The sequence below is a fragment of the Parasteatoda tepidariorum genome, chromosome 1 (assembly GCF_982258835.1).
Source record: "Parasteatoda tepidariorum strain Cologne lab strain chromosome 1, Ptep-v5.0, whole genome shotgun sequence".
NCBI classification, from domain to species: Eukaryota; Metazoa; Arthropoda; class Arachnida; order Araneae; family Theridiidae; genus Parasteatoda; species Parasteatoda tepidariorum.
The window spans coordinates 71,794,008-71,816,071 of record NC_141755.1 but is presented as its reverse complement, the minus strand read 5'-3'; the positions used below and the strand labels follow the sequence as shown (position 1 = coordinate 71,816,071).

Below are 22,064 nucleotides of genomic sequence, written 5' to 3'. Positions count from 1 at the left end.
ACCATTCAAAATCCTAATCACCGATGTCAAACCAAAAATAAATAATCGGTAAAAACTTGTCCAATGAAAATCATTTCTTAATTAAATAAAGCTATAAGCAATAAAATATATCATATTATAAAATACTCATGAAATCCTGTAGAAACTCTTTTCTCTAGAATGTAGCAAGTGAACCGATCGCCAGAAAAAGTTTTAAGGTGGACAGTTAAGTCCGTCCTGTTTTCGAATGTGTATAAACCAAATTTGGTGTGGATAGGTAATGAATTACGGATTTGCATGAGGTACATACTTAAACGCGTACATATAAACATTCTGCTTTATTTATATTGATAATTAAAAGTACCTGTCTTTTAGAATACGAGGAAGCAATTCAAAGTAGAAAAGCGCCTCTAGCAGCTTACCACGACATTTCCCGGTAAAGAGCTCCTCTGCAATATTAATCAATTATTAATCAAATTCGCCCTTCCTCCAACAGAAGTTTGTCGCAATATTTACGGGACACTTCAGATGGGCCTTATTGAAAATATTGCAAATTTACATTCTTGGCATCCACTTTTAAATCCTTGCAAAAAGTTTCTTTCTTAAATCTAAACTTATAGTACTTAAAGAAAGTTGAGAAAAATGATAGAAAAAGCAAAAGTTCTTCCTGGGAGTGTTATTTATGTTTAACTCGAATTCAAATATAGTGAAACATAGCATTTCATTATAAGGGGAGAACAATTACTTTGCATCTTATCATAAAACTGCACCTATTGCTCCAAAGAGATATAAAATATAGCTGAATACGAAATGATTTAGTGAAACATAAAATTTAACTGATAATTCAAATATTTTTCGTTATGGTGAACTTGATTTTCAATGGTGATGCTTATAACTAATTTATTGAAGTTTATGACTTATTGCAATCTATTTTAAAAAGACTGATTTCTGCTAGAAGTGATCGTTTAAGGGGAAAAAACGTATTGTAGGGAGAATAAAAGTATTATTAATTGAAGAATTAAAAACAAATGTTAGATTTAAATGACGTTAAAAAGCAAAGAAATATGCTTTGTCAATAGCTTAGGAACATTTATATTATCTACAAAGTAAACAAACATCCTTGTAAAAAGTAGTGTTTGAATCCATTTTTCCAAGACGCAAGATAATCAAATGCACTTTTAATCTTTCTTTAATTTTCAACTTGGTCCCTCTAGTCATGACTGTTGCCTTACTGAATAAGGGCATCCTTAATTTTAAAAATTGCTCCTTAAAAACTACGCATTTTAAGAAAATAAGAAGAAAAAAATTATTCAGAAAAGGAATTCTCTAAATATTTCCTTCACTTCCGTGGTGTTGGAATGCAATCAGAAAGCATTCTGTTCGGAACAATGTCATAAAGGCCCGGAATCTATATATATATTTCTCTTACACGGCGATAAAAAAAAAGCCTCATTACAACTCTCCGAATGGCAACGCTAGAAAATCAACCAATAATTGCCGCTAAAAATGTCACATGCCAAATCTAGTTTGGGTGGCTCAACATATAGCGCTTCTAAAAACGGAAACGGAAATAACCAGAGTGTAAAATATTATGTGCTTATGCGCATCGTATTTTTTGTTAAATAATTTATTTATTATATATCAGTTTATAGATGGTAACGAGAAGAGTTTTGTGGTTGCTATGGTGACTAATTAGAAGGTAAATTGTTTTTTTGAGTGAGTGTGAGATTTGTTTTTTGGAACTGCGATGCTGTAATTTTATTGTTTAGTTAATAAATCTTCTTTTTATATTAAACGTGATAGTAGTTTCCTTAATTATTTGATTCGAAGTCCTTGGAGTTTTATTTGAGGTCAGTTTATTTTGTATTTTTTGACAAGAGAGAGCATTGTCACCAAACGAGATTTCTTCCGAAATTCAATGTTTTGTTTATGCAGGGTTTTTCCATTGCAATTTCTCTTATTTAAATTTTTAATAGACTTAATTATAGCCAAAATTTTAACCTTTTTAAAGAGATATCAGTTTTAGAAATTTTATCTTAAGATTTTATACTATAGCACATTTCTAATAGGTTTAACGAATTACGTGTCATTTATTTGAATTCAAATTTATTTTAATGACTTAGTATTTACTAAAAAGATGTAATTTTTTTAAAAAAAAAAAGTTCTTATATGGATTTGAATGATTGTTTTGAATTCTTAGAATTTTGTGCATTTGCAATGTACCTAAGTTAGTAGCGAGCGAAGCGAGCTTGGTTTGCGAAGCAAACCATATAAGATTGCGTAGCAATTTTCGGGGGTTGGCGAGCGTTAGCGAGCAGGGGGCACAGCCCACTAGTGTTTTTATAATGTCCTTAACTTGCAATGGTAGTAATAGTGCGAATATTGTTCGATGTGGTGTCTGGATAAGCCTTATAAAGTCTAAAAATATTAAAAATATCTGGCTAGCAAAAGCACGAATAAAATAAATTAAACAGATAAAGAGAAAAATTAAAATTTAAAGCACGAGACAATTTTTAGAACAACAGATAAATAATAGATTTTTTAGGAGATAGTTTTTGTTTTTCAAATTTGAAGTTTGTACTAACCCGTTACAGTTTTTCCTTGTATTTGATAAATGCTTTTTTTTTTTATAAAACAAAAAACTGTTTCTGAATATAGCTTGATACGTTATAGCCTATAGATATAAATGTCCGGAGTATCGCGTGAATGAGTCCAAATAAATGTTCGGATAGTAATGGGAAGAGGATCATTGGCGTCACATTATCCTGAATGTTCTAACATTTTTTAGACATTTATTTATTGCTTCTTTCCTTTTTATCTAAATTGTTTTTTGTGGAAGTTCAATGCGCTCGCCTCCCATTGAGAGGAAAAGGGTTCGAAACCCAGCTATTTCTGGTCGATACGAATTCTGCACCTGTCTCGCATAGACCACAGTGGTAGACAGATTATGGGTTAGATTCCCTTTGCAGTTAGGTTAAACATGGGAAGTTTTCGTAGTTTTCCTCTTGTAAAACAAATGCGGGTTAGTTCGGTCAAAAAAAGTCATTAATCCAGGAGTCCCTTTGAACTGTAGAACTACAGACAAACTACAAGGCTACGGCTAAATTGACTTTTGAAGTGTCTATGAAATTTCTATGGGTATACCTGTTCCTTTTGGTATTTGTCTTCTTTTTCCGTCTGGGTCACCCCAAAGTGAGTAGATGGTGTAACAAAACTGTGGCATCTCTGTCTTTGAAAATATTGATCCTCTTACATTAGTCAAACTGAAAAAAAACATTAAAAAAAATTAAAAAAAAAAAGAATTCATTTTTTAAAAGTTAGAGGAAAAGTAAAGAACATAAGCACATTAAGGAACGTTTGATCATAAAACGGATATTAGGAAAATAAATAATTGCTCTTTTTCCACTTCTGTTGAACAGAATGATTAGAAAATAACACTTATTATATAACAACAATACATTTACAATAACATTATGTTAAGTCCTCGTAAGCATATACCCTAAAAAATAGTTTACATTTGTCAATGTATTTATGTGTAAGTGCAGGATGATTATAAAATTACTTAGCCGATATATGGCCCTTTGGAGTGCATATTGTTTGAGTGAATAACGGAATAAAATGGTGTATATAAGTTTAATGGTGTACATAAGTGATAAATGCACTTGATGTAAAAGTTACAGCGACGAAGTTTTGAAATTTTCAAATGGCTATCCACATTTTTGATCAAAACATATTCTTTTCAATGAAAAGCATAAATTGGAGTTGGGATGATATTTTTAGCACTATAAATTGAGTTGATAGGTTTTCGCTATTCGCTGCCTTTTTTAGGACCACTAGCAAAAAGAAAGTGTGATAAAAATCTTATTTTATTTCATTTTTTATTTATTTTTTTTTAAAAAGAAAAAAATTACGAAAGATCAAATTAGTGGTTTATGAATTTTTGACATATGCGTCCTAAGATGTTCAATATGTGCATAGTTTCTTCTCTGTTTCGAGAGATTTTTGTAACAATCTCTTCTAGTTGATGGTCATGAAGGCGGGAATTAGCAAAAGCCTAGCATTACATTTTCTTGTTCTAAAAATATTGTTTCATTTCCAATTCGCGATCGCAACGAACTATAGGGGGCGTTGTTGTATGAGACGCATACCTGCGATTTCTATATGAACCGTCATTCAGTTACTCTGGAGACGTCGTTAATGTAGCGTGTAGCATTGCAACGTTCCTTCTTTAATGTGGCTTATTAAATTTAAAAAAGAAAAATGCTTGATCTTCTTTCTTGTACAACCGAAAACAAAATGGTATCTCTTTTTATTAGAGAAGGAACATCCAAAACACATCGGAAAAATATTTGTACATTAACAGAAAAAAATATGTATATTCTTATAAGAGTTAAAACCTAATGCCCGAGAAATAGTATTACTAAATTTAATGATATAACATGAAAGGCCCATTTAAACTTTACATTCTATAGTTTTAAGAATCATATTAGTTCAAAAATTAAAATGAACAAAAAGTATACATAAGCCTCATAATTTTATGAAATTTAATTTCGTAAACAACGTTTTTTGACAACAATTTTTATCAAAAAATTTCAAGTTTCAATAAAAATCATTATTTAGAAACTAAGAAACGTAAAATAAAGAATGCTGACGAAACAAAAACAAAAAAAAAAAATTCTTTTTTGTCGCCATTTTTAGTGCTATGAATATTCGTCTTTGGGATTTGCCAAAAACAAAACAAGATGCAATTTTATTTTTTCAGGAGGGAAATATTTTACCAAAAAAACGAAAATGTACCAATTCCCACAACATAAAACTTTATCTTGGTAAACGTACGTTTTGGAAATGTTATTTCATTTGGAATCTTATTCATCAGAGTTCATATGGCGATATGATTGTTTTGAATCTATGCTAAACTCTATATCGGCTCATTTTCCACCGAAATCCGATTAACTATTTTGATTTTAAATAAAGTGTTTTATTTTATGAATTGTCGCAAAAATTTTAAGTGTAGATTGGCGGCACTTAAAAACCGCCAAATCTGTAGCGGCGGTGGCGTTAATAAGTAAGTACCGAATTTTTATTCCATACTTTTCTGAATCATATTATTTCAAACATTGGAATATACAAGAAGTATACATAAACACATAATGTTATACCATTTAATTTTTCAAAAGTATTTTGAGAACAATTTTTATCAAAAAATTATAAACTAAAAAACGGAAAATAAAGAATTCTTAGGATAAAAAAAACGATTTTAAGAATTCTTAACATTGAAATAAAAACTTTCATATTGTTTCTTTTTTTATTATTCTTATAGTTCTTAATCAGACGTAAAAAACCATTCTGTAGAGAACCATCATCAAATGAGAAAAAAAATATTTACAAGCAAATTTTTTATTGTAAAAATCATTGCACTTACCTGATTTATGATTCCCGGAGAATTCCAAAATGATAAGTTCCTTGTTTGAAAACTTTATTCTCAAATAATAGATACATAGTTTATACCTTCATTACTTTTAGATAACATACTACACAGCAAAATTTTATAGTTGATATGAATTTGAATATGTAGCTAAAAACAGAATAGCTGAATTCTAGTTGAACTTATTCTTTCAAAATTAAAAAAAACTTACCAAGAAAACGATTTAAATTAATTAAGAATCAGCTCAAATGGCACTATTTCAAGTAACTTGGATAATTTTTTATTGTTGTTTTCCGAATTATATGGATACAGAAATATATACTATTCTATAACGAAGAAGAATATGCTATAACTATTACAATTCTGTATGTTCTGAATTCATATTTATTCACTGGAATGACGAAAGCAATGTTGACTTCACTTTAATTCGTAATGAATTGAAGACAGAAGAAATGCATTTTACCTTAATACACACATCTGTAACAGTATCCAAAATCGGAAGTCATCAGTTGCAAGTTTGTTGATAATAGAAATTAAAAATTATTGAGGAATTTTTCTTCAAATGTTTGGCGTGTTCTGTTCCTGAAAGATTTACTAATATTCTGGAGATTTTTTTCAAGTTCTTCGGCCTTTTCCTTAGGGAAATTTTGTTTCTTATTTGCTGCTAAAAATGGCGTCTGATTCAGTCAATGACTTTGATGGAACTAAATGAAAACGTGATAAATTAATGTCCGATATTTACAGGCTCCCGCTAGACGGCGTACTCGAGCGTTGCGATCGCGAATTGCGGTTTTTGTCTGTAAGGATTACGCTTCGATGAAGAAAAAAAAGTGGGTGCTGCCATTTGAATTTTTTTCCTTAACTGTAACCGGCGAGAGCTGCGACATTTTATATTTAATATCATTTTTGAGCGCATAGCTCCTAATAATTTTGTATTCTGCCTTATAAAATTACACTTTTTAAAATTATGTAAAATTTTTTATTCCTGTCATTTCAAATGTTATTTAATTATTTTTAAATAAATAGTACATAAATAATCAATAAATATTTAAAAAAAAAATTTTTTTAATGAATAAATTTTATAATTGTGTGCTGAAATTCTTCGCTATATCGAATTTCGAAAATAAGAAGAATCTCGAGGTATGGCGAGATACGCAAAAAAGCAAAATTAACATTTAAATGTCAATATCCTGACCAAACTGCTTGAACCCTATTTTTTAGATTGCGGCTACCCCGCATTTATTGAGGGATATTCAGAGAAAGTACATTTTCGTGAGTTATTTCGTAACTTAAAATGTCATCTGCGCAAATTAATTAGCATATTTGAAGTTATATTAAGATTGAGTCCTAGTATCCACTGCATCAAAAGTTATTCAAAGTGTTCAATCTCTTTTTTTTAATTTTATGGACTGTACTTCTAGTTTTGAAATTATAACCTTTACTTTTGACTAAGTAGAGTATGTATTCAAAATTATTGAAACAAACATGTGGGGATGGTAGACATCGACAATGTCAATCTTCATCTATGAAAAGGTACCCCATCATAGAATCAAGTTAACATGTCTTATATACTAGTGAATTGAAATTATATTTTTGTAGTGGTAGATACACTACAGTACTCCCCCACCAGAATTATATCTGTGATAGAATTCGATGAACGGATACCACCAGTTGATTCATTGCTGTTTTGTGAGAAGCAGGGAGAGCTGTATTAAGATCACCGTACTTTTTAAATGCTGATAGTGAGAGCTGTATTAAGTTCACGGTCGCTCCTGTGTTGCCTTTAGCAGTCGTGTGTATGCATTGTGCGTTGTGTGTGAGAGAGACTGAGAAGTAACAGCGTGAGGAGGATAATGTCGTAGTCACAAGTAGCAAGTCAACTGTTCAATGTGGAATCCATCAAAGAAAGCGTGTTCAAATAAAAGTGGGCGTTTCTGTCAAGGTAGACGTGTTCACATCCGGGTCACCAATGTGGGGTAAGTTGTTACCGACAATGTCAACCTTCATCTATGTTAATGTACCCCAACATAGAATAGAATCAACATATCTTTTTTACTAGTGAATTGGAATTATATTTTTGTAGTAGTAAATACACTACAAAACAATAAAAGATTTTTGAATGAATTACAATTGAAAGACTTATTAAAAACTTACTTGCAGTCGTCTATCATTCCACCGAACTCCAAGGAACATGTGAGATAGCTCTCTAGAGTTACCCGAAGCCTATTTTGATCATCAGGTTGAAGCACAGCCAATGACATAAATTTACCGTACGTAACGATCTGAAATTTTTTTCAGCTGGATCACAAAAATTCAATTATTTATAATGTATTTAAAAGAAATTTTGTCAAGTAATTTTTGGTTTATCTAAGTTTATGAAATTGAAATAAGTTTATCGAATTCTCTTAGTGAAAAGCAAGTGAGATGAGTTTGTTTGAGAAAAAAAATTGATTTCCCTTATTAATCCAAGTTTATCTCTGTTTGGGCGGAATTATCGACCATGCCAACCTTCATCTATCAAAAGGTACCTCCTGATTGCATTAAGTTAGCATGTCTTATATACCAGTGAATTGATGTTGAATATTCGTAGTGGTAGTTACGCCACAATACTCCCCCACCAGAAGTTTATCAGGGATAGAATTCGATAGCACTAGTTGCTGTACATGTGAAAGACCGGGAGAGCTTTGTTGAGTGCTGAATGTGAGAGGTGTGTTAACATCACGCCGTAGCGTTCGTTGTTGCTTCTGTGCTGCATTTTGCTGTCACAAGTAGCAAGTCAATTGTTCAATGTAGACTATCCATCGAAGTAGGCGTTACCGTTAAGTTATTTAGCGAAGTGGGCGTTGCTGCGTGTTTAAATCACGTCCGGGTCACCAATGTAGGGGCGGAGTTATCGACCATGCCAACCTTCATCTATCAAAAGGTACCTCCTGATTGAATCAAGTTAGCATGTCTTATATACCAGTGAATTTGTGTTTAATATTCGTAGTGGTAGTTACGCCACAGCTCTGTGGTTGCTAAGCAACACATTATACATGTCTAAGAAGAAATTTTCATTAAAACCGTAGAGTATTTTCTTGTGAGTAGCAACAATTTTAAAGAACTCGTGCAAGGAAAACATATTCTGTTATATTATATAACTGTTAAAATATAAAAAACGTCGCTGCATACATTGTAAGAAATTACGGTAAAAAGAGCCAGCACTTAAGAACGCAGATACTTTTTATCGTAAAATCCATTTTTATCAGAACATGTTACGGAACAAAACATTTGATAAATCATCATTTTTACAGTACTAATTACTGTTAAATTCACTCAATCACTCTAATTAAAGAGGTGTCAGAAAAATTTAAATTTTATTTTAGGATGATTTATAGTTTTTAGACATAAAAATTTTTATAACCATCGCTACTCCTTTATTGTTAAAATATGCAAATTTTCGTTTAGAAAGTTTACAGTTTGTAGATGTAAGGAATTTTAGATCTAATGCTGCTTAATTAATTTTTTGAGAAAGCATACAAACATTTTAGAATTAACTTTTAGAGCAAATCGGACTGTACTCTATCATCAATATAGTTAAATTAAGTTCAAAAAATCCCTATTTAAAAAAAAAATTATTTTAATGAAACTCAAAATTAAGGTATTATTTTACTCGAGTTTCAAACACATTCGTTTCAATTATTTATAAGTTGACATTCAAAGCATGTTTTGAGTTATTGTGCTGATGGTAGTTAATTCACCAAAATGATTTATGGAAGAAATGATTGGTGGTTAATTCATGGGAGTTTTTAATATCATCAGTGATCGAGAATTCTAAATGAAATTTTTAAAATCGTGATAAGCGATCACGAAACAAATCATGCTAAATTGACAGAAAATTACATCTGCTGTTGAAAGCTGTCTTGCTGCCTTAAGTACTTAGTGCACGCCAAAAAGACAACGATAATTTACTTTCTCTAGAGATAGGTAATATTTTAATCTATTAAAAATTTATATGTTTTTAAATAGATAGGGATGTGAAATATAAAATCGAATGGTATTTAAGCTATTCTAATGCAACAATAAATTGATTCTCAAGTTTAATTGAAAACTTGTAAAAAGTAACTTTCGAAATTATTATTGAAAAGCAATAAAAATACTCTTTTATAAATTTAGAAGCACCTTAAGCCATAATATCCTTCAAATTTTCTGCCACCTAATGATATTATGGTTCAACAATGTAAACGATTCCGGATAAAATTAGGGTATAAAGTACCGGCACTTTGAATGCATCATCCAAAAATCTATTTTTACTGTTAAATAATAGCGAAGCGCTACTAATTAATTAGTGCAATGATATTTTAAGTTACGAAATCAGACACGAAAACGTACTTTTTTTGAATAAACATACCTTTTTTCGACTAATTAGAACTTCTGATCCCCAAAATATAGGGAATTGCCACTATCTGGAAAACATAGCCCCGATAGTTTGATCAGGAGAGCGCTCCAAAGTTTGAACCCCTTAGTGTTAATTTTACTTTTTGCGTATTTCGTTATATCTCGGAAACTTTTCAATTGAAAATTTTTTGCACACAATTATAAAATTCCTTTTCTCAAAGATACCATGCAAAGAAATAAATTTTAGTAAACATTTATTATTTTTTTATTATTATTTTATTTTATAACAATCGAAAACATTTCGAATTGTAAGGTACGAAATTTTTTTTTACATCCTTTTAAAGCACGCAATTTTGAGTGTGCATAATACATTTCGAGTGAAATTGGCTCAGAAATCGAATTTTAAATGCATGACTTTTTTGAAATTCGATTTTTCAGCCACTATTCGATCAGTTTCCCTCAAATTTGGTATTTCGCCTTTTAAAATTACTTAAAAATGATGCAAGAAACTGCAAACTTTACAATTCAAAATTTTTTCGATTGTTATTAAATAAAATAATAAAAAACAATAAATATTTACTGAGATTTACTTTTCGCATGGAATTATATTTGGGCAGAGAAATTTAATAATTGTGTGCAAATATTTTTCAATTCGCTTGAAATGTTTTTGAGATATGAAAAAATACGCATCAAATCAAATTATCATTAAGGGGTCCAACACCAAACACTATTAGGACATTTCTCTGATTGATTCTACTCTCTATACTTTGAGAGTCAGAAATCAGAATCCGTTGAAAAAAAGGTATGTTTATTCATAGAAATATCGTTTTTGTGTCCGATCTCGTAATTGAAAACATCGTCTGCACTTGATAATTAGCATATTTGAGCTCGAACCATTATGATTGAATCCTAAAACGTGAAGATCCGATCATTAGTTCAAAAGTTATTCGGAGTGGTTCGTTATTCATTTTACTCGCTGTGCGTTACAAAATTTATTTCTGCAGATTCAGTAAAATGTTTCTTGCAATGGATTTACTTTCTTGCAATGTTCCTTGCAATGCTTGTACTCCATAAACTAATCTTGTTTCTACCGTGTTACCTATATTCAATACATGGTAAAGTTTTTTTTTTCTTTTTAAACCTTGTTTCGTTAAGTATACTGTTAAAATTAACATATCGCTTAGAAAAAGTTTAAAAAATTTATATTTCTAATTTTATTTGAACTACCTCTTTATAACTGGTTGCCTTTTGCTATGCATACCTGAAAATCGTCCGGAACGCGTTTCGTCTCAGGATCACATACTGCTTTGTGATTTGAACAAATTGCATCTCCCACGTAACGATTGATTCCGAACGGTAAACAAGCTCCAACAGGTTGTCCAGTAGGTGTTTTGAAGTCGCAGATGGTTTTGTAATGGTAACTGAAATTGAAAATAAAATAGTCAGTGAAGAAATAGGCGTAAATGAATATGCAAGATATGAAGATGATGACAATATGATGTAAGGATGATGCTATACCACAGAATAAGCCCTTCATGCCAAATTTGCTTTGCTTTCCCCTAAATTTAAAGTTTAGACTAGATCAAGCCATGAAAAGGGAGGTTACCGTGAAATTTTTGCTACATAGACTAATGCATTTTTCTTAGTGCCTAAACATGAACAGCCATTTTGGTGTTTACACACTGATGAAAGTTCTGATGTAATTGTTCCGTTCTTGTTCATTATTTTCACTCGCACACACGTTGTTTTATTGCGACAAATGAGGTTTCTAATGCTGACCTGACCACACCAGGTGATGCTAGACTTCGGTGATAGGACGAAAACCGGTGTTTCCGTCATCATGATATGACTGGTGACAGATGATCAAAATACGGGCAAATTATGATCGGATCACCGAAGGTTACGTATTGGTTAAGTTTTCTTACAATATTAAATTTTGCATTTTGATATTTTAAAAATATTTTTAAGCGTTTGAAACTTCACAGTTCACTCTAGGTCTACATGAACTCGCTTCCATTTAAAGTTAAAATTTCAAAATATCAATGGATATGAAACAAAATTTGACTTATTAAGTTTTATCCCACGGTATAGCGTCCGTATATATATATATATACACTGAGTGGCCAAATTATTATGACCACCTCAGAGTTTTATGCAAATGAGTTATTGCGTCGCAGCGCTGCCGCTAGAGGGCAAGATAATTATAACACGGGAATGCTGGACAAGTGAGTCATCGGTTATACTGTGTTGCTTGCTCAGATATGGGAAAGAAAAGTGATTTAACAGAATTTCAACGTGCAATGATTGTGAGTGCGAGATGTGTCGGAACGAGCATCAGCAAAACGGCTGCACTTGTGAAGTGTTCTAGAGCAGCAGTTGTTAATGTGTACAAAGAATGGACAATCAAGCAAAAAACCGGGTCTTAGCGTCAGGCTCGTGGTCGTCACAGTGTACTGAATGTTCGATCAGAGAGAAGGCTGGCCAGGGTTGTGCAGCGCAACAGAAGAGCAACAGTGAGACAAATTGCAAGTGATCGTAATCAAGGAGCAACCGAGAACGTCTCTGAACCGAATGTTCGACGCACATTGTGCCGTATAAGGTATGGAAGCAGACGACCTGTTCGTAAGCCTCTACTGTCTGCTTTAAATAAGCGCAGACGTCCCCAATTTGCAGAGGAGCACAAACATTAGACAGTAGATGACTGGAAGAGGGTCATGTGGTTCGATGAATCACGATTTCAAATGCATCGCGCAGATGGCAGGATGAGAATATGGAGAAAACAGCACGAAAGCATGGACCCCAATTGCATTGCCACGACACTTCAAGCTGATGGTGGCAACATTATGGTATGGGGAATGTTCTCTTGGAATTGTATGGGTCCTTTAATTCCTGTACCACAACACCTTAATGCCCGAGGGTATTTAAGTATCATCGCAGATCAAGTACATCCGTTTATGTCAATGGTGTACTCTGGCGGGGATGGATACTTCCAGCAGGATAACTCTTCCCGTCATAAAGCTGGCATTGTCCTCAGATGGTTCGAAGAGCATGACGGAGAACTTAACTTGCTTCGTTGACCAGCACAATCCCCAGATCTCAATCCAATTGAGAATTTGTGGGAAGAAATTGAACGGGCGCTCAGACAGATGGATCCAGTACCATCAGATTTGCTGGAATTGGCAAGTGCTGTTCAGCGAGCATGGTCTGGCATACCTTCTACCACCTACCAACATCTCATAGAATCCATGCCCAGACGAATTAAGGCAGTAATACGCGCAAAAGTTGGCCCAACAACGTACTGAAGGGGTGGTCATAATAATTTGGCCACTCAGTGTATATATGAATGACAAAATGAAGATAAAACAAAGGAAAATTATAGACATATGGAAAAAAAAAGGAGGGGGGAATAATAATGAAAAAAAATAACAAACAACTGATTTAAAAAAAAAAAATTGAAATTTCTATTTTTTAAAATTTTTTTTTAGGTAAGTTATTTTCTGGTTTCTTTAAAAAATTTCATCATTTTTTTCTTAATCAGTTGTTCGTTATTTTTTTCATTATTATTTTTATTTCATTATTATTTTTCACTTCATTATTATTATCATTATTAACCCCCCCTTCTTTTTTCTTCATTTGTCTATAATTTTCCATTGTTTTATCCTCATTTTGAACTTATCTAATGAGTTCTGTTTACTTGCAGCTTATGCGCAATAAATGAAACTTATTGTTTTCCTTAACTTTCTTCGTGTTTTCTTGTATTTATTTATTTTGTTGTATATGTATATATATATATATATATATATATATATATATATATATATATATATATATATATATATATATATATATATATATATATATATATATATATATATATATATATATATATATAAAAAAAAATTTTTTTTATCTGCGTTTAATATGAAGTATAAAGAACATTAATGCTTCTCAATATGTACCCTTAATGATGATTATTTCGTTAAAAATCAGAAAATCAGTAATACTTAAAAAAGTTCTTGATTTGTGTAAACATTTGAAGCGATTCATTAACACACAGTCAGTAAACAGATGATTAAAATACTAGAAAAATCATATTTTCGATGTACCTATTTACTCGAAAATTGTTATATTAGTTTTAGTAAATAAGAATATAATATTAATAATTTTAAATTTGTGAAATTAAAATAATAACTCATACCATTTGTATTATATATCATTAGCGTGTATTGCCATATTATGGACTGTCCAAAAAGCAAAACTATTGTAAGCGCTTTATATTTTTCAATATTTTTCATTAGTGAAGTATAAAATGTTCAGCATTAAAAATAAGTTTTCATTTTAGGAATAAATTCAAATGATTATAGAGTCAGTAGCACAAGACCCAGATGCGACTATACTGAGCAGAACACTGAAACTTTCCGGCTAAAATAACGGTAAGAAGTGAATACCTGTTCCGAATTTCTGTTTTTATTTTCCTGTAAAATTTTATACCGTAATTTTTACAATAATCTTTAATTACTCAGTGGTTCAGTGATTTTACTGTATATTGCTATAAAATCATGGTATATTGAATTTTTTATTCCGTAAAATCTTTCAGAAAAAATCGTTTTTACGGTAAAAAAAGCTGGCTCTCTGAGTGCCAAGACTTTTTACCATAATTAGATTCGGAACTTTTTAGAGTGTAAGATTACCTTCATAAAATAGCTAAACTCAAAGGTGTTGTAAATTTAGTCTGAAACAACAGGGAAAAAAATACATCACTTAGACTAGAAGAGGACTTTTTTAATCGAATTAGATTTTTGTTCCATAAAATTTAAACAGAAAAAATAGAATTTACTGTAACGTATACTTTTACTCTGAGGCCATTACTTTTTACCGTAATTTGAAGATAGCAAAATTCAAAGGTGCTGTAAATTTAGTCAGGAACAATAGGAAAAAAGATTCATCACTTAGTCTAGAAGAGAACTTTTTTAATCAAATTAGATTCTTGTGAAATAAAATTTTACAGACGAAATGGATTTTACGGTAAATAATACTTTCACCATGTGGACATTTTTTACCGTAGTTTGATTCGGAATTTTTTACAGTGTAGGATTACCTACTTAAGATGGCAAACTTCAAAGATGCTGCAAATTTAGTCTGGAACAACAAGAAAAAGGATACATCACTTACCCTAGAAAAGTATTTTTTCAATCAAATTAAGTTTTTGTTCCATAAAATTTTACAGGAAAAAAAAATTTATTTTACGGTAAATGATATTTTCACCCTGAGGCCGTTACTTTTTTTCCGTAATTTGACTTTTTGCAGTGTACAATTACCTACATAAAATAAAACTTCAAAAATGCTAAAAATTTCACCTGAAACAAAAGAAAAAAAAAGAGAGATACATCATTTAGTCTATAAGTTTGTTATGCGTCATCTTACCCTATGGGGTTGCAAAATGTGAATGATGGTATTTCAAGATAGGTTGGAGATATATCTTGGATATCTACTACCGTTGGATATGTCCAGTAAAGATTAAAAAATTCCAAACTTTGATAAGTAAATCCTCCCATACAAGCCACTACCACAAGCAATCTGAAAACTTTCTTATGCCGAACGAAGAAATTTTTCGCCATGTCTTTCACAGGTTTTTAAAAATCGAGTTGTGCTTTAGATTCAACAATTTGGATTGATCTAATTTCTTTGAGCTGAAGATCATCGTTACCTGACCAGTAAAAACAACCCTAGTGCATAAATCAATAAATTTAACACCGCCTACAATTATTGTCTTCGACTTTTTGCCAACCCCCACTCATGGAGATGCTTTTAAAAAAAATTGAAAATACTTTTTGATGTTAATTTATTCTTTTGTTCAAAGAACTTTGTTTACCATTTATTGTTAGATACCATAACATAGCAATGCAATCAACTTAAATTTTCAAACTTAACAAAAAGCTAGAAAGCATACCATGCAGAATCATGTAACGATGAAGTTCTAAAAGGACACAAAAGAATTAATTTGTTAAATGCTGTTAGTTTATACAATGAATTAGTATGTCTGCTTATACATGCATGCAAATATTTTAAAAAATTATGTCCTTGAATTAAAAGTAGAAACTAAAAAGAATTATTCTTAAATATTTTCAGTTTTGAAAATAAAATCATTTGAGGTTACAGCTCTTTTCTTATAACAACAGGTAAGATTTTTTCAAGTACTTTTTTTCAATTTATATTTTTTATGATGTTGATTAATTCATAAATCTCAGATATAACAAAATAAAAAATATTTGACTATTTATTTACATTTTTTGGTTAAACTATTAATTTTCTTGTTTAACGTCATTAATCTATTATATCATAACTTTGATGAATTCGAATTGTATTTATAGATCTTTAAAAATTAAATACTACAACTTAAAAGTTATTTATAATAAATGAGCTGAAATTCAGAATCATCTCAGCAAATCATTTACAGAGAGAGTCTGAAGGCTTTTAAGTTTATATTTGATTTTCTTAAATAATAAAGAGTTTGAGAATGTAATACAAATTATAAAATATCCGCAAGCTGAGATATTTTCAACTCAGAATCATTTTAATAAATCGTTTACAATAATAGTTTTAAAGCTTTTATGTTTATTTTTTATTTTCTTTAATAATGAAGAGTTTAAGAGTATATTACAAATTATAAAATATCACCAAGCTTAAATATTTTCAGTTCAAAATCATTTCAATAAATCATTTAGAGAGATAATTTTAAATATCTTATGTTTATTTTTGATTTTCCTAAATAATAAAGAGTTTGAGAATATAATACAAATTTAAAAATATCCCAAACAAAAATCTTGCTTACACGAAAGCTCACATTTAATTTAAATTATGCTGGGCAAAATTATGTGGAAGAAAAGTTTTTCTTTTAAAACTGAGCTAAACAATATTCTAGATGAAAGACACCTTCAAAATTTTATCAGAAAACCACTTTTCACAAAAAAAATATAGTGTTATCGAATTTTTATCAGAAATTAATTTATTACTACGAATTTCGAAAGTAAAAACAAAATCTCTAAAGATATGGTAGTTTTAAAAATAAAATAATTTAAAATTTCTGCTTCTAAGCAAATATTGAAACTTGATTACTTTTTTTGTTTCTAGATATTTTTAGCGTTTACTAACTATTTCAATAAATTTTATAACATTTACCTGCATTTTAAATTTTTTAAACTTAAATTAAAATTTATTGAATTTTAAATTTAAAAAAAAAAATTTCTTAAATTTTTTTCTCATGAAACTGAAGATTACTTTGAATTTTCAATTTCTACAAAATGAACTTAAAATCCGTTAATTTTTTTGTTTTGTACTTGTACTTTTACTTCTACATTTTGCTGGTTACTTTTTCAAATCATTACTTTTTACTTTTTCCTCCTATTTGTTTCTAAAAGTACTTGTACGTTTACTCGCTATTTTTTAAAAGTAACGCTCCCATGTATGCTCATGTTTGAGGAAAATAAATAAAGTTACAATGATACATTTTGCTGGTTACTTTTTCAAATCAAAACTTTTTAATTTTTCCTTCTAACTTTTGCTAAAAGTGCTTGTACATTTAATCGCTATTTTTTAAAAGTAACGCTTCCATGTATGCTCATGTTTGAGGAAAAAACATAAAGTCACAATGATACATTTTGCTGGTTACTTTTTCAAATAAAAACTTTTTAATTTTTTCTTCTAACTTTTGCTAAAAGTGCTTGTACATTTAATCGCCATTTATTAAAAGTAACGCTCCCATGTATGCTCATGTTTGAGGAAAATAAATAAAGTCACAATGATACATTTTGCTGGTTACTTTTTCAAATCAAAACTTTTTAATTTTTTCTTCTAACTTTTGCTAAAAGTGCTTGCACATTTAATCGCCATTTATTAAAAGTAACGCTCCCATGTATGCTCATGTTTGAGGAAAATAAATAAAGTCACAATGATACATTTTGCTGGTTACTTTTTCAAATCAAAACTTTTTAATTTTTCCTTCTAACTTTTGCTAAAAGTGCTTGTACATTTAATCGCTATTTTTTAAAAGTAACGCTCCCATGTATGCTCATGTTTGAGGAAAATAAATAAAGTCACAACGGTACATTTTGCTGGTTACTTTTTCAAATCAAAACTTTTTAATTTTTCCTTCTAACTTTTGCTAAAAGTGCTTGTACATTTAATCGCTATTTTTTAAAAGTAACGCTTCCATGTATGCTCATGTTTGAGGAAAATAAATAAAGTTACAATGATACATTTTGCTGGTTACTTTTTCAAATAAAAACTTTTTAATTTTTTCTTCTAACTTTTGCTAAAAGTGCTTGTACATTTAATCGCCATTTATTAAAAGTAACGCTCCCATGTATGCTCATGTTTGAGGAAAATAAATAAAGTCACAATGATACATTTTGCTGGTTACTTTTTCAAATCAAAACTTTTTAATTTTTTCTTCTAACTTTTGCTAAAAGTGCTTGTACATTTAATCGCCATTTTTTGAAAGTAACGCTCCCATGTATGCTCATGTTTGAGGAAAATAAATAAAGTCACAATGATACATTTTGCTGGTTACTTTTTCAAATCAAAACTTTTTAATTTTTCCTTCTAATTTTTGCTGAAAGTGCTTGTACATTTAATTGCCATTTTTTAAAAGTAACGCTCCCATGTATGCTCATGTTTGAGGAAAATAAATAAAGTCACAATGGTACATTTTGCTGATTACTTTTTCAAATCAAAACTTTTTAATTTTTCCTTCTAACTTTTGCTAAAAGTGCTTGTACATTTAATTGCTATTTTTGAAAAGTAACGCTCCCATGTATGCTCATGTGTGTGAAAAATAAATAAAGAAAATTTAACTAGTTTTCGAAAAAAAAAGTCTCTTCACAATATTGCAGAATTTATAATTAGTTTATAAACAAACAATTAATCGATAATTCCGTAATCTTCAAATCCCATTAGCTATGGGTCATACGGATCATTTGCATAAAATACATTTGTATGCAAGTATCCATTTTCTGTTCCAAATTCTTTCATATTACAATTGTTTACTATTCCAATCGTCATGAAAACATTTTTATTGATATGCGATTGACTAACAATGCTCAGCATTTGCATCTGAATAGATTTGTTGACAGTAAACAAGAACCTTGAGCAAAATCTCTTAAAGGACTAAGAGCATTTGGGAAAATAAACAGTTATTAACTATTTATTTATTCGAAATGGAAAAAATAAAGGTTGTGTGAAGTATGCATAGTATCTGAAATTACAGAAATTCTTAAGTAAAATTTCAGTAAAGGCATTTAATTTATATCTACTAGCTTCGTGAGTATAAAGTCACAATGATAAAAATTAAATTCCCTTATGCAAAATTATTAGATAGTAGAAAACAACTTTTCGTGTCACGAGAAATTACAAATTGCATGAATTACGTTTAAACAAATAATTTCCCGAAACTGAAGTGGAAAAATATTACCTGATTACGAACTTCATTCTCTTCAAAAATATATAAATAAGAAATAACATTCGATATGTTTCAAACGTAATGACTTACCTGACATGAATGAGAAGTAACAACTAGATTAAAAACTTCATTCGCTTCAAAAATATATAAATAAGAAATAACAGTCGACATGTTTCAAACGAAATTACTTACCTGACATGAATGAGAAGTAACAACTAGATTAAAAACTTCATTCGCTTCAAAAATATATAAATAAGAAATAACAGTCGACATGTTTCAAACGAAATGACTTACCTAACATGAATGAGAAGTAACAACTAGATTAAAAACTTCATTCGCTTCAAAAATATATAAATAAGAAATAACAGTCGACATGTTTCAAACGAAATGACTTACCTGACATGAATGAGAAGTAACAACTAGATTAAAAACTTCATTCGCTTCAAAAATATATAAATAAGAAATAACAGTCGACATGTTTCAAACGAAATGACTTACCTGACATGTATGAGAAGTAACAACTAGATTAAAAACTTCATTCGCTTCAAAAATATATAAATAAGAAATAACAGTCGACATGTTTCAAACGAAATGACTTACCTGACATGAATGAGAAGTAACAACTAGATTAAAAACTTCATTCGCTTCAAAAATATATAAATAAGAAATAACAGTCGACATGTTTCAAACGAAATGACTTACCTGACATGAATGAGAAGTAACAACTAGATTAAAAACTTCATTCGCTTCAAAAATATATAAATAAGAAATAACAGTCGACATGTTTCAAACGAAATTACTTACCTGACATGAATGAGAAGTAACAACTAGATTAAAAACTTCATTCGCTTCAAAAATATATAAATAAGAAATAACAGTCGACATGTTTCAAACGAAATTACTTACCTGACATGAATGAGAAGTAACAACTAGATTAAAAACTTCATTCGCTTCAAAAATATATAAATAAGAAATAACAGTCGACATGTTTCAAACGAAATGATTTACCTGACATGAATGAGAAGTAACAACTAGATTAAAAACTTCATTCGCTTCAAAAATATATAAATAAGAAATAACAGTCGACATGTTTCAAACGAAATTACTTACCTGACATGAATGAGAAGTAACAACTAGATTAAAAACTTCATTCGCTTCAAAAATATATAAATAAGAAATAACAGTCGACATGTTTCAAATGAAATTACTTACCTGACATGAATGAGAAGTAACAACTAGATTAAAAACTTCATTCTCTTCAAAAATATATAAATAAGAAATAACAGTCGACATGTTTCAAACGAAATGACTTACCTGACATGAATGAGAAGTAACAACTAGATTAAAAACTTCATTCGCTTCAAAAATATATAAATAAGAAATAACAGTCGACATGTTTCAAACGAAATGACTTATCTGACATGAATGAGAAGTAACAACTAGATTAAAAACTTCATTCTCTTCAAAAATATATAAATAAGAAATAACAGTCGACATGTTTCAAACGAAATGACTTACCTGAGATGAATGAGAAGTAACAACTAGATTAAAAACTTCATTCGCTTCAAAAATATACAAATAAGAAATAACAGTCGACATGTCATTCGTTGAGCAACATCATTCATCATCGTCATATAACTATTTAAACTCACTTTTGTTTTTTCTCATTAAGCCTTGAAAAAGGGCGTTTGTTTTCGAGAGCTTATTTCCCGTTTATGAATTTCTAAAATGAATGAAGTTTTTAATCAAATAGTATGTTACATTTATAATTAATCCCTATATAATGGCGTTAAAGTTTAAATATGAGGTATGGAAAGAAAATAGATTGTGTGTAAAATCTTTTCTTTTGTAAATGCTAATTGGAATATTTCCTTGATATATAGTTTTTTTTTCACCTTCTTTTGGATATAGAAATGAATAAGGTAAGTAAAGTATTTTCATAACTTAAAAATTCTTAGAAACGTTGTCAACAATAAATTACCATCTTATGGGACACTGGGACACAAACTAGTATTTAAGTGAAAAAAAGGAAATTAAAAGATGATATTAAACTGAAAATGAATCACAAGTAAGACCGATTAAAACCAGAAAATAGTAACAAAATCAATTTGATCTCATCGATTAAACTGATAAGCACTTTTGATAATAGCTTTAAGCTTAATTTCCTTTACGTATACTTATTTCACTTAAATATATTGATCACTTGGATTAACCTCGATAAATATTCGTGTGATAGTGATAATTTTTTTGTCTGTAAAAATGTTTTGTTTTCTAATATTAATTTTTTTATGGAGTATAATTATAGTATGGAGTGTTGATTTCATGTATCAAGCGGGAAGTTTTTCCAACTGTAAGTAAATGAATTTGAGATTTATAGCTAAGATTCTACATCAATTTAAAAGATAATTGAAAATCAAGAATAACATTATAAAATTACTTCTACAAAGTCAAACGAAGACTTAGTTTTTACCGAAATTTCAATGTTAGTTGTTTTTAAACAGCTATTACAGAATTATTAAAAAAGTTCAGAAAAAGTTTTTATTTTTGCATCAAAGAGAGTTTACACGTATTTTCAAAAAGCTAATGAAATATTTTTTGGGGACAAAAGACAAAAGATGTTGAAATTTGCAAACATTTTAAAATGATAATTTTGCTACAGACGACTCAGTAATTAAGCAGATCAATACGTACATTTATTTATTTATTATTATTATCATTTTTTTGCAGTCATATAGTGTATTATGGCCAAGTGTTAAAAATGAGACCAAATTTTCTACAAATCTCATCATTGCGTGGTGCTATAACATCTAAAATGCTCAGATTGCT

The 22,064-nt window shown here is 29.8% G+C and overlaps 1 protein-coding gene and 1 long non-coding RNA gene across 2 annotated transcripts in view; one reads left to right on the top strand and one right to left on the bottom strand.

Annotated features, from left to right (window-relative positions):
- LOC107445370 (uncharacterized) overlaps window positions 1-15,533 on the bottom strand; it is a 34,629-nt gene extending 19,096 nt beyond the window's left edge. Inside the window, exons 1-4 of the mRNA XM_043039903.3 lie at window positions 15,206-15,533; window positions 11,043-11,202; window positions 7,559-7,686; window positions 3,124-3,242 (exon numbers count right to left, since the gene is read on the bottom strand). Coding sequence (XP_042895837.3) covers window positions 3,124-3,242; window positions 7,559-7,686; window positions 11,043-11,202; window positions 15,206-15,399 — 601 coding nt within the window. The 5' untranslated portion in view covers window positions 15,400-15,533. The remainder of the gene's footprint in view (window positions 1-3,123; window positions 3,243-7,558; window positions 7,687-11,042; window positions 11,203-15,205) is intronic.
- LOC122268943 (uncharacterized) overlaps window positions 14,119-22,064 on the top strand; it is a 34,564-nt gene continuing 26,618 nt past the window's right edge. The window contains exons 1-2 of the long non-coding RNA XR_006224803.3: window positions 14,119-14,214; window positions 15,911-15,960. This is a non-coding gene — a long non-coding RNA (uncharacterized LOC122268943). The remainder of the gene's footprint in view (window positions 14,215-15,910; window positions 15,961-22,064) is intronic.